This window comes from Triticum urartu, chromosome 2 (genome assembly GCF_003073215.2).
Source record: "Triticum urartu cultivar G1812 chromosome 2, Tu2.1, whole genome shotgun sequence".
NCBI lineage: Eukaryota > Viridiplantae > Streptophyta > Magnoliopsida > Poales > Poaceae > Triticum > Triticum urartu.
This window is the reverse complement of record NC_053023.1, coordinates 678,027,504-678,040,960: the sequence shown is the minus strand read 5'-3', so window position 1 is coordinate 678,040,960 and position 13,457 is coordinate 678,027,504. Positions and strand designations below refer to the sequence as shown.

Sequence of the window (13,457 nt, the reverse complement as noted above, 5' to 3'; positions counted from 1 at the left end):
AGCTTGATCACAAGTCACCAACGCATGAAAAGAATCCTCCACCATAGAACCACACAAGGGGCATAGGTCTGTACGTGAGATGTGCCTATGTAGTTTGCATTTATTTGTAGCTAGAGCACCTGCAATTGATTTCCAAGCAGAGATCTTCATCTTTTGTGGAACAGAAGAATTCCAAACTGAACTTCATATTGGTCTAGCACCATCAGGATGGGTACTAGATGCCCCACCGCCAAACACCTCATCATGCATACTTGTTGCCAACCTATAGGCACTTTTCACCGAGAAAATCCCGCTCTTCTCTGGGAACCAAGCAAAGAAATCTTCCCTGTTCCTTCGGAGGCCGGATTTTGACAATCTCATGAATATTCATAATTCCAAAAAAGATCTTTAAGACGTTGCAGATTCCACGCTCCATGTTCACCCAAGTAGACTGACACCTTGTTAAACCGACAATTCCGCTTCGGCATAATGGGGCGGAAGCCAGGGCCGCGCGGGATCCATGGGTCACGCCACACTCTCATACTCGATCTGTCACCCACTCTCCAAATAATACCTTGTTTAACAAGGTCCAAACCATGCTCGATTCCCCACCATACCGCCGAAGCGTTACCTGAGAACACAGTGTCCAAAATATTTCCATGTGGGTAGTACTTTGCCCGAAGTAGCCTCGCACATAAACTGTTAGGACAGTCAATCAATCTCCAGACCTGCTTTGCCAGCAGAGCTCGGTTAAAGGCTCTCATATCACGAAATCCAATACCACCTCTAGCCTTTGGCAGCATCATCTTATCCCAGCTTAACCAAGTCATCTTCCTCTTTTCCTTTTCAACGCCCCACCAATACTGTCGCATCATCTGTGTAAGATCATCATAGACTGATGGTGGTAATTTGGACACACTCATAACATATGCTGGTAATTGCTGTGGGTTACTCTTGTACGCACAAGTATAGCCCAGCTCGGTTCAAAGGCGTAGGTTAAGCTCGAGAAGTTTGCTCTTTTAAAACAAGCTAATCCCTACTTATAAGCATAAAATAAAATGCTAATCCCTACTTCTGCCATTTCTGGAAGTAAATAAATTATGCTCCTATCTATTTTTTAGCAAAAAATTAATGTCCATTAAACCCTGCCATTTTGCTCCTATTATCTCGATGATGGTCTTGTACATATTATACCATCTACATACATTCTTGTTGACTACCAACATCGCATCGAAAACCATGGGGCCTTCACGAGCTCTCCCGTGCCTGGTCCTCCTCTTCCTTCTCTCCTCGTCCAGAGCCTCCGTCTTAGAAGATACGTGCAAATCCTTCACCGCGGGCAACCCGGGCATCGGCTACGACTACTGCATCAAGTTTTTCCAGGCGAGCAAGGATAGCGCCACCGCTGACAAGCGTGGCTTGGCCGTCATCGCGTCAAAGCTCACCGGAGCGGCAGCCAAGAGCATAGGCAAGCACATCCAAGCCCTCAAGGCCTCGGAGAAGGACAAACACATCCGGTCGGGCCTCAATGACTGCGGTGATTTGTACTCGCAAGCTGTGGACTTGCTCGACGTGGCGGCGAAAGGCGTCACGGCAGGTACACCGCGAGGCAAACTGGACGCAGTGGCGAACCTCAGCGGCGCGCTGGTCAGCCCCCAAACCTGCGAGGACGGGTTCAGCGAATTGGGCGTGAAGTCGCCGCTCTCCGCCGAGGACTCCGAGTTCACTAAGGAGGTCTCCATCGCACTCGTTATAACAAACTCGTTATGAGTAGCTTGATTAGAAGGGAATTATTTTTCAATCCATCTGTTCATCTGGCCATCTGGATAAGAATTTTCTCATGGAATTGTTGTGTGGTGATTTTTAAAATAAGAAAAATTTAGTGAACGTCGCACAATTTGCGTGTGATCGCTGATCATGGCCTCATCGGGATATTTAGACATTAATACTCGCTTCGTTCCTTTACGTAAAGTGTATTTGTTTTTCATAAAAAAATCCACAATGTAAGGCATACTCACCTTTTTCATCTATATTCCTGTTTTGCCTCTCCACCATTCCCTACATGCCTTCCATATAAACTAGTACTGGTGGTTGGGGCCCGCCACCAAATTGGTAGCTGCCCATTCCAATTAATTTGTTGCTATATTGGTAACACATGGATATGACATGTAAGTAAGAAGTTGCACTACAAATTTCAAAAGAACTAAATAAATGACACTCAAATACAAAGAGATTAGTGGATTTCCAACGTGGATCACCAAACGGATACCACCGCCATGTTCATGGACATGCCGTCGGGCGTTGGCCATTCAACACAACTTACCACATGGATATTTTGACAACGCAAAAAAGGGACACCGAGCGTGATATGTGTTATATTTGTGTCGAATATTATGTGTGCAAGGGGTCACGTGGACTTGGAGTTGTAATCGGTGTGGTTAGCTACGAGTTGTGTAGGAGTCGGACACTTGTATCCTAAGCCTCTTTGTTGGCAACGTAGTAATTTCAAAAATTTCCTATGCACACGCAAGATCATGGTGATGCATAGCAACGAGAGAGGAGAGTATCTTCCACCTACCCTCGTAGACCGTAAGCGGAAGCGTTATGAGAATGCGGTTGATGTAGTCGTACGTCTTCACGATCCGACCGATCCAAGTACCGAACGTACGGCACCTCCGAGTTCAGCACACGTTCAGCTCGATGACGTCCCACGAACTCCAATCCGGCAGAGCTTCACGGGAGAGTTCCGTCAGCACGACGGCGTGATGACAGTGATGATGTTGCTACCAACGCAGGGCTTCGCCTAAGCACCGCTACGATATGATCGAGGTGGATTATGGTGGAGGGGGGCACCGCACATGGCTAAGGGATCAATGATCAACTTGTGTGTCTATGGGGTGCCCCCTGGCCATGTATATAAAGGAGTGGAGGAGGGGGGAGGGCCGGCCCTCCTATGGCGCGCCCTAGGGAGTCCTACTCCCATCGGGAGTAGGATTCCCCCTTCCATGTAGTAGGAGTAGGAGAGAATGAAAGGGAAAAGAGAAGAGAAGGAATGAGGGGGCGCCGCCCCTCCCCCTAGTCAAATTCGGACTAGGCCTTGGGAGGGCGCGTAGCCTCCTCTCTCTCTTTCCCCTAAAGCCCAATAAGGCCCATATACTCCCCGGCGAATTCCCGTAACTCTCTGGTACTTCGAAAAATACCCGAATCACTCGGAACCTTTCCGATGTCCAAATATAGTCGTCCAATATATCGATCTTCTATTTCGAGACTCCTTGTCATGTCCCCGATCTCATCAGGGACTCCGAACTACCTTCGGTACATCAAAACACATAAACTCATAATACCAATCGTCACCGAACGTTAAGCGTGCGGACTCTACGGATTCGAGAACTATGTAGACATGACCGAAACTTATCTCTGGCCAATAACCAATAGCGGAGCATGGATGCTCATATTGGTTCCTACATATTCTACGAAGATCTTTATCGGTCAAACCGCATAACAACATACGGTGTTCCCTTTGTCATCGGTATGTTACTTGCCCGAGATTCGATCGTCGGTATCTCAATACCTAGTTCAATCTCGTTACCGGCAAATCTCTTTACTTGTTCCGTAATGCATCATCACGCAACTAACTCATTAGTTACATTGCTTGCAAGGCTTATAGTGATGTGCATTACCGAGAGGGCCCAGAGATACCTCTCCGACAATCGGAGTGACAAATCCTAATCTTGATCTATTCCAACTCAACAAGTACCATCAGAGACACCTGTAGAGCACCTTTATAATCACCCAGTTACGTTGTGACGTTTGGTAGCACACAAAGTGTTCCTCCGGTATTCGGGAGTTGCATAATCTCATAGTCATAGGAACATGTATAAGTCATGAAGAAAGCAATAGCAACAAACTAAACGATCATCGTGCTAAGCTAACGGATGAGTCAAGTCAATCACATCATTACCTAATGATGCGATCCCGTTAATCAAATGACAACTCATGTCTATGGCTAGGAAACTTAACCATCTTTGATTCAACGACCTAGTCAAGTAGAGGCATACTAGTGACACTGTGTTTGTCTATGTATTCACACATGTACTAAGTTTCCGGTTAATACAATTCTAGTATGAATAATAAATATTTATCATGATATAAGTAAATATAAATAACAACTTTATTATTGCCTCTAGGGCATATTTCCTTCAGTCTCCCACTTGCACGAGAGTCAATAATCTAGTTCACATCGTCATGTGATTTAACATCAATAGTTCACATCTTTATGTGATTATTTCACATCTCCATGTGACTAACACCCAAAGGGTTTACTAGAGTCGATAATCTAGTTCACATCGCTATGTGATTAACACCCAAAGAATGATCATGTTTTGCTTGTGAGAGAAATTTAGTCAACGGGTCTGCCATATTCAGAGCCATATGTATTTTGCAAATTTTCTATGTCTACAATGCTTTGCACGGAGCTACTCTAGCTAATTGCTCTCACTTTCAATATGTATCTAGATCGAGACTTAGAGTCATCCAGATCTTTGTCAAAGCATGCATCGACGAAACTCTTTACGATGAACTCTGTGTCACCTCCATAACCGAGAAACATTTCCTTATTCCACTAAGGATATTTTTGACCGTTGTCAAGTGATCTACTCCTGGATCACTATTGTACCCTCTTGTGAAACTTATGGTGAGGTACACAATAGGTCTGGTACACAGCATAGCATACTTTGTAGAACCTATGACTGAGGCATAGGGAATGACTTTTCATTCTCATTCTATTTTCTGCCGTGGTCGGGTTTTGAGTCTTTACTCAACTTCACACCTTTCAACACAGGCAAGAACTCCTTCTTTGACTGTTCCATTTTGAACTACTTCAAAATCTTGTCAAGGTATGTACTCATTGAAAAAACTTATAAAGCGTCTTGATCTATCTCTATAAATCTTGATGCTCAATGTGTAAGCAGCTTCATCGAGGTCTTTCTTTGAAAAATTCTTTTCAAACACTCCTTTATGCTTTCCAGAAAATTCTACATTATTTCTGATCAACAATATGTCATTCACAAACACTTATCAAAAATGTTGTAGTGCACCCACTCACTTTCTTGTAAATACAGGCTTCACCGCAAGTCTGTATAAAACCATATGCTTTGATCACTTTATCAAAGCATATATTCCAATTCCGAGATGCTTGCACCAGTCCATAGATGGATTACTGGAGCTTTCTCACTTTTTTAGCACCTTTAGGATCGACAAAACCTTCTGGTTGCATCATATACAACTCTTCTTTTAAGAAATCCATGAAGGAATACAGTTTTGACATCCATTTGCCAGATTTCATAAAATGCGACAACTGCTAACATGATTCGAACAGACTTTTAAGCATCGATACGAGTGAGAAAATCTCATCGTGGTCAACACCTTGAACTTGTCGAAAACATTTTGCAACAATTCGAGCTTTGTAGATAGTAACACTACTATCAGCGTCCATCTTCCTCTTGAAGATCCATTTATTCTTAATGACTCACCGATCATCTGGCAAGTCAATCAAAGTCCATACTTTGTTCTCACACATGGATCCCATCTCAGATTTCATGGCCTCAAGCCATTTCACGGAATCTGGGCTCATCATCGCTTCCTCATAGTTCATAGGTCCGTCATGGTCAAGTAACATGACATCCAGAACATGATACCCGTACCACTCTGGTGCGGATCTCACTCTGGTTGACCTATGAGGTTCGGTAGTAACTTGATCTGAAGTTACATGATCATCATCATTAGCTTCCTCACTAATTGCTGTAGGAGTCACAGGAATAGATTTCTGTGATGAACTACTTTCCAATAAGGGGGCAGGTACAGTTACCTCATCAAGTTCTACTTTCCTCCCACTCACTTTGTAACGCCCCGTGACTGATGTGCCAGGTGTCCTCCAGTTATTCGCTGTTGCTGCTTTGTCTTTGCTTGCGTGTCATGCATTGCATATCATGTCATCATGTGCATTGCATTTGCATACGTGTTTGTCTCATGCATCCGAGCATTTTCCCCCTTGTCCATTTTGCATTCCGGCGCTCCGTTCTCCTCCGGTGATCATTTCTACCTTCTTTTCGTGTGTGGGGGTTAAACATTTCCGGATTGGACCGAGACTTGCCAAGCGGCCTTGGTTTACTACCGGTAGACCGCCTGTCAAGTTTCGTACCATTTGGACTTCGTTTGATGCTCCAACGGTTAACCGAGGGACCGAAAAGACCTCGTGTGTGTTGCAGCCCAACACCCTTCCATTTTGGCCCAAAACCCACCTCAACCTCCTCCATCATCTCGGTCATTCGACCATGATCGCGTGGCCGAAAACCGCACCTTATTTGGACTCTCCTAGCTCACTCTACCTATATAAACACCTTCCTCTTCGAAATTCGCGGTGCAACCCTAGATCTCACCTCCCTCCGCTCCCCGGACATGTCCGTCCCGCCGCTGGACGTGTCCGCCGCCGCCGCCACATCACTCCAGCCAATGGAGCGCCGCCACGTCAGCGCGCCGCCTCCCGCTGACCACTCACGGTGCGCCACGTCACCACACCGGCGCCCTCCACCGCGCGAGGCCCGTCCCGGCCCAGGGCGGGCCCTCCCCGCCGCCAACCGGGCCGCCGCCTCCCTCACCGCGCGCGCCGCCCGCGCCCTCGCTCCGCCGCCTTCGTCTGCCGGCCGCCGCCCTGTACCTCCTCGACGCCGGCGCGCTGCCGACCTCCGCCGGCGCCGACCGCCGCCAACGCCCGAGGCGCCCGCGCCCTCAACTCCAGCGCCGCCCGCCGCCCGACGCCCGGAGAGCTCCTCCCTCTCCCTCGATGCTCCGGCCGGCCCAAGTCCCCGACGTCTCCGGCCACCTCGTTCTCCGGTGAACAGTGTACTCCGGCGAGCTTCCGAACATCCTCGAAGTCCGTGCCTCGGAACCCTAGATCTGGTTCTCGGAGTGGTAATTTCTACTAAGTCCCAGCTTTCCAGATTTAAATGCCCTTGTTCATCATGCCATAACTCATAACCCGTAACTCCGATTTGCACGTATAGCATATCAAAATGTTTGCCTCAGAGAGCACATCATTTCATCTCATTGCATCATTTTCATTTGAGCTCATATTGATGCCCGAAATGCTGTTGGAAGAGTGCTATTTGAGCTAATTATCAGATCTGCTGCACCAAATAGCTATTTTTCATTTTTGCCATGATTAATGTGTGCATGATATGCCCCTGAGCTCTACATGAGTTTTGTTATATGCTTTGCCATCTTTACAGAGGTGCTATCCATGAATTTTTATGATATGTGTGGTGGCTAGCACAAGCTTGCGAAGTGGTGCATTCGTTAATACTGATTTCCGGGACTTAGCAATTCCACTAAGTCCTTGATCTGTTTTTATCAGTATGCCATATGTTCATGTTGTTTCCTAGTGATCCGTGCCTCTTTTGAGGATGATCAGTAAGGATGTTTTGTTAATCTTGTAGTGCTCTATCCATCCATGTCTTTGTTTGCAATTATGGAGCACCCTAGCTTGAGTAAATCGAGCTCTACTTTTGTTATTTCGTGAATCTGGGAGATTGTCTACTTGTTAGCGATTTTGCCGAGGATGTTGTTGTTGAGCCGTGCATGCTATGTTGTTGTTCTTGCCATGTCTAGCTTGTATAATGTGTATTCTTGATGGGTGTATGCTTAGATTGTCATGCCTTGGTCTGTAGTGAGTGCATCGAGCTCGTAAACATGCCTACTTGATAGCTGATTTGCATGCTCCAGTTTTTCACTAAGTCTGAGATCTGATTATGTTTTTGCCATGTTCACATGCTTGCAATTGTATTTTCTGATCCCTTTTGGCTCAAGGTCACTAAGGGACTTTTGTTAAGCTCTTTGAGTAGCTCCATTACATGCCTTACTTTGCCATGTTAAGTTCCTGTAGCATATAGTTTTCATGCTCCAAAGTGTGCCACCTGATCTGAAATTCCAGACAAGTGTTAATTTCACTAAGTCTGAAATCTGTTTACCAATTGCACTTTTGCCATGCTTGTTTGAACCTGTTAATGGATGAATTGGCCGTAGCTCAGTGTTCATCTTTTGTTAAGCTTCATGAATGGATCCCTGCCATGTATTTTGTTGCCATGTTTGAGTTCTGTAGCATATTTATCTTGTTGCATTTAGATGGCTACTTCCTGTTTATCGCAGACCAGTGCCATATTTGTTTTGCTTGCCATTTCCAAACCGTGCATCCGATTCCGGTGTTCTTTATATCGATTTCAACCGAAATCACCTCACCTTTCAAGTGGCACACTTGGATTTCCAAGTTGATGCCAGGTTCAATCATTCCTTGTCAAATCATGCATATGCATCGCATACCGCATCTCGCATATCATACCATGTTCATGTGTTGGTTGTTTACTATGTTGTGTGCTTCTTTCCGTTGTTTGCTTCTTCGGGTTGGTTCCGATAACGTCGCGTTTGTGAGGACCCGTTCGTCTACGTCCATTTGTCTTCTTCATGGACTCGGTCTTCTTCCTTGCGGGATTTCAGGCAAGATGATCATACCCTCGAAATCACTTCTATCTTTGCTTTGCTAGATGCTCGCTATTTTGCTATGCCTATGCTGCGATACCTACCACTTGCTTATCATTCCTCCCATATCGTTGAACCAAGCCTCTAACCCACCTTGTCCTAGCAAACCGTTGTTTGGCTATGTTACCGCTTTGCTCAGCCCCTCTTATAGCGTTGTTAGTTGCAGGTGAAGATTGAAGTTTGTTCCTTGTTGGAACATGGAGATGTTGTTCCTTGTTGGAACATGTTTACTTGTTGGGATATCACATTATCTCTTATTTAATTAATGCATCTATATACTTGGTAAATGGTGGAAGGCTCGGCCTTATGCCTAGTGTTTTGTTCCACTCTTGCCGCCCTAGTTTCCGTCATATCGGTGTTATGTTCCCGGATTTTGCGTTCCTTACGCGGTTGGGTAAAAATGGGAACCCCTTGACAGTTCGCGTTGAATAAAACTCTTCCAGCAATGCCCAACATTGGTTTTACCATTCGCCACCTAGCCTTTTTCTTTTCCCTTGGGTTCTGCAGAATCAAGGGTCATCTTTATTTTAACCCCCCCCCCCGGGGCCAGTGCTCCTCTGAGTGTTGGTCCAAACTGTCAGCCGCCGGTGGCTACCAGGGGCAACTCTGGGCTGGCCTACCGGAAGTTTGGACAATCTGAGTGTGCCCTGAGAACGAGATATGTGCAGCTCCTATCGGGATTTGTCGGCACATTCGGGCGGTGTTGCTGGGCTTGTTTTACCATTGTCGAAATGTCTTGTAACCGGGGTTCCGAGTCTGATCGGGTCTTCCCGCTAGAAGGAATATCCTTCGTTGACCGTGAGAGCTTGTGATGGGCTAAGTTGGGACACCCCTACAGGGATTTGAACTTTCGAAAGCCGTGCCCATGGTTATGGGCAGATGGTAATTTGTTAACGTCCGGTTGTAGAAAACCTGAAGTTGACCTTAATTAAAATACATCAACCGCGTGTGTAGCTGTGATGGTCTCTTTCCGGCGGAGTCCGGGAAGTGAACACGGTGTTGGAGTTATGCTTGACGTAGGTTGTTCTAGGATCACTTCTTGATCATAGTTTCACGATCGTGCTTTGCCTTCTCTTCTCGCTCTCATTTGCGTATGTTTAGCCACCATATATGCTAGTCGCTTGCTGCAGCTCCACCTCTTACCTTTTACCCTACCTATAAGCTTAAATAGTCTTGATCGCGAGGGTGTGAGATTGCTGAGTCCCCGTGACTCACAGATACTTCCAAAACCAGTTTGCAGGTGCCGATGTTACCGAGCAGGTGACGCAACCAAGCTCAAGGAGGAGCTCAATGAAGATCGTGTTCGTTATGTCATTTCCGTTTCCAGTTGATCAGTAGTGGAGCCCAGTCGGGGTCGATCGGGGATCTGTGTAGCATTTGGGGTAGTCTTCTTTTATTTTGGCTCCGTAGTCGAGCCCTGATTGTATTTGGATGATGTAATGCTTTATTCATCTAATTGTGTGAAGTGGCGAGTGTAAGCCAACTATGTATCTCTTTCCCTTATGTATTACATGGGTTGTGTGAAGATGACCTCACTTGCGACATTGCTTTCAATGTGGTTATGCCTCTAAGTCGTGCTTCGACATGTGGGAGATATAGCCGCATCGAGGGCGTTACAAGTTGGTATCAGAGCCTTCCCCGACCTTAGGAGCCCCCTGCTTGATCCAATCGCTGGCGTTATTGAGTCTAGAAATGTTTTGAGTCATTTAGGAATTATATATATCGGAGAGTTAGGACTTCTTTTTACTCCTCAGTCCCTTCGTCGCTCTGGTGAGGCATCCTGACGTAGAGTTTTGACTCTTCTCTTCTCAAATTTCACTAATTTTTTTTAGGATCACGCGGGTATCTTGGAATTGTTCCGATGGTTTTGTGACAAGAACATTGTTCTTGGTGCCTCCTGTCATTTAGGGGTTGTGGTAGTGTCCCGGGGAGTTGAGCTCCGTGGTGTTGTCGTCATAATTTTATCCTTGCAGTTCTGAAATACCTGAGAGTAGTTTTGCCGACATCGAAAATCTCTTTTATCCAGTTGTTGGTGAGATAACCTCGACGCCACCCAGTACTAGGGCGGGAGTTCGGGAGTATTGCCATAACTTGTATAACGGATGCTTTTCGAAGGTTGAGGTAGATGATTTCCGAAGGTTTCTTGGTTATGTGTTGAAGGATGGATACAGCTGGATGTAGGATTTGCTAGAATTGGGTGAGATATTATGCTTCCCCTGTATCCCCAACACCTGATTGCATAACCGGAATGTTTCGGGAGTTTATAAGTGGGAATTCAAGTAGCTCTTAGGATATCTTTCCGACAGATGTATGATATGAAATTGGGGTTCGACGTCTAGTGGTCCGCCTATTCACGGTCGATTTTACAGTGGTCTCGTTGTGTCTTAAAGATTCCTTGGCTATGCCGACTCGGGGATGCTTCGTATGTCATGTGCACTACCTTGTACATGATGGTGTTGTACGATCGAGCCCGTGTAGGCCCCACCACGAAAACTTCGGACGAAATATCTATCATATGTTTGTTCCGGCTTATTCTGCAAGCCAATCCTTTGTTTTGTTTTGAGTTGTGGTATTCGAGTTGCTTCGAAGTCAAATGTTGATTCCATACCTTCACTAATGTTGTGCTCATACTCCGATGCGAATACTAATCCTTCAGGATAATCGAGATTGTCCTGACAACCTTTCTCAACCGGTGTGCTTCCCTTTAAATGGATCCAATCTTGTCAACATTCACAAGATCAATTATCAGTTCTTCTCAACGGTGTTTGTTCATCCGTCCCCAAGTTGCCTTTGTTTTCCCGCCCACCCACCCTTTTTCTTCAAGGACTCAGATGTCTTAATTAAGTATCCTTTTATTCATGTGAAGTCTCTCCATTCTTTTCCGTCAATATTCTTACCCGGTGGTTCTCAAGAAGATGTTCTACTAGTTCGGCATTCTTCATTCTTTTCTTCTCTGGTGGATTCAATTCAAGCTTTCGGTGTAATCATATTCTTTTCCGTATTTCTATTACTTTCTCATGCCTAAGTTGCACTATCATTATTAACTATGCATCTTTTGGCTTCAATATTATGAATATGTGTATCACTACGATCGAGATTCAATAAACCATTCACCTTGGGTGTATGACCATTGAAGGTTTTATTCATGTAAACAGAACAACAATTATTCTCTGATTTTAAATGAATAATCGTATTGCAATAAACATGACCAAATCATATTCATGCTTAACGCAAACACCAAATAACATTTATTTAGGTTTAACACTAATCCCGAAATTATAGGGAGTGTGCGATGATGATCATATCAATCTTGGAACCACTTCCAACACACATCTTCACTTCACCCTTAACTAGTCTTTGTTCATTCTGCAACTCCCATTTCGAGTTACTAATCTCAGCAACTAAACTAGTATCAAATACTGAGGGGTTGCTATAAACACTAGTAAAGTACACATAAATAACATGTATATCAAATACTTGGGGCAGTTCTGCTTCCAGTGACCAGTCCATTTGCAGTAGAAGCACTTAGTCTCAGACTTAGGTCTAGACTTGGGCTTCTTCACTTGAGCAGCAACTTGCTTGCCATTCTTCTTGAAGTTCCCCTTCTTCCCTTTGCCCTTTTCTTGAAACTAGTGGTCTTGTCAACCAGCAACACTTGATGCTTTTCTTGATTTCTGCCTTCGTTGATTTCAGCATCACGAAGAGCTTGGGAATTGTTTCCATTATCCCTTGCATATTATAGTTCATCACGAAGTTCCAGTAACTTGGTGATGGTGACTAGAGAACTCTGTCAATCACTATCTTATCTCGAAGATTAACTCCCACTTGATTCAAGTGATTGTAGTACTCAGACATTCTGAGCACATGCTCACTAGCTGAGCTATTCTCCTCCATCTTGTAGGCAAAGTGCTTCTCAAAGGTCTCATACCTTTCGACATGGGCATGAGTCTGAAATACTAATTTCAACTCTTGGAACATCTCATATGCTCCGTGGCATTCAAAAACGTCTTTGAAGCCCCGATTCTAAGCCATAAAGCATGGTGCACTAAACTATCAAGTAGTCATCATATCGAGCTTGCCAAACGTTCATAACGTCTGCATCTGCTCCTGCAATCGGTCTATCACCTAGCGGTGCATTAAGGACATAATTCTTCTGTGCAGCAATGAGGATAATCCTCAGATCACGGATCCAATCCGCTTCATTGCTACTAACATCTTTCAACTTAGTTTTCTCTAGGAACATATCATAAATAAAACAAGGAAGCTATACGCGAGCAATTGATCTACAACATAGATATGCAAATACTATCAGGTACTAAGTTCATGATAAATTAAAGTTCAATTAATCATATTACTTAAGAACTCCCACTTAGATAGACATCCCTCTAATCATCTAAGTGATCACGTGATCCAAATCAACTAAACCATGACCGATCATCACGTGAAATGGAGTAGTTTTCATTGGTGAACATCACTATGTTGATCATATCTACTATATGATTCACGCTCGACCTTTCGGTCTCAGTGTTCCGAGGCCCTATCTGCATATGCTAGGCTCGTCAAGTTTAACCCGAGTATTTCTGCGTGTGCAAAACTGGCTTGCATCCGTTGTATGTGAACGTAGAGCTTATCACACCCGATCATGACGTGGTGTCTCGGCACGACGAACTTTGGCAACGGTGCATACTCAGGGAGAACACTGGTACCTTGAAATTTAGTAAGAGATCATCTTATAATGCTATCGTCGAACTAAGCAAAATAAGATTCATAAAGGATAAACATGACATGCAATCAAAATATGTGACATGATATGGCCATGATCATCTTGCGCTTTTGATCTCCATCTCCAAAGTACCGTCATGATCTCTATCGTCACCAGCATGACACCA

At 44.8% G+C, this 13,457-nt stretch overlaps 1 protein-coding gene across 1 annotated transcript; it reads left to right on the top strand.

Moving 5' to 3' along the window:
• The first annotated feature begins 1,211 nt into the window (after positions 1-1,211).
• On the top strand, positions 1,212-1,831 carry LOC125534050 (putative invertase inhibitor). Its single transcript, XM_048697353.1, has one exon. The coding sequence runs from the start codon at positions 1,219-1,221 to the stop codon at positions 1,747-1,749; it is 531 nt and encodes a 176-aa protein (XP_048553310.1). The 5' UTR covers positions 1,212-1,218; the 3' UTR covers positions 1,750-1,831.
• The last annotated feature ends 11,626 nt before the right edge of the window (positions 1,832-13,457 follow it).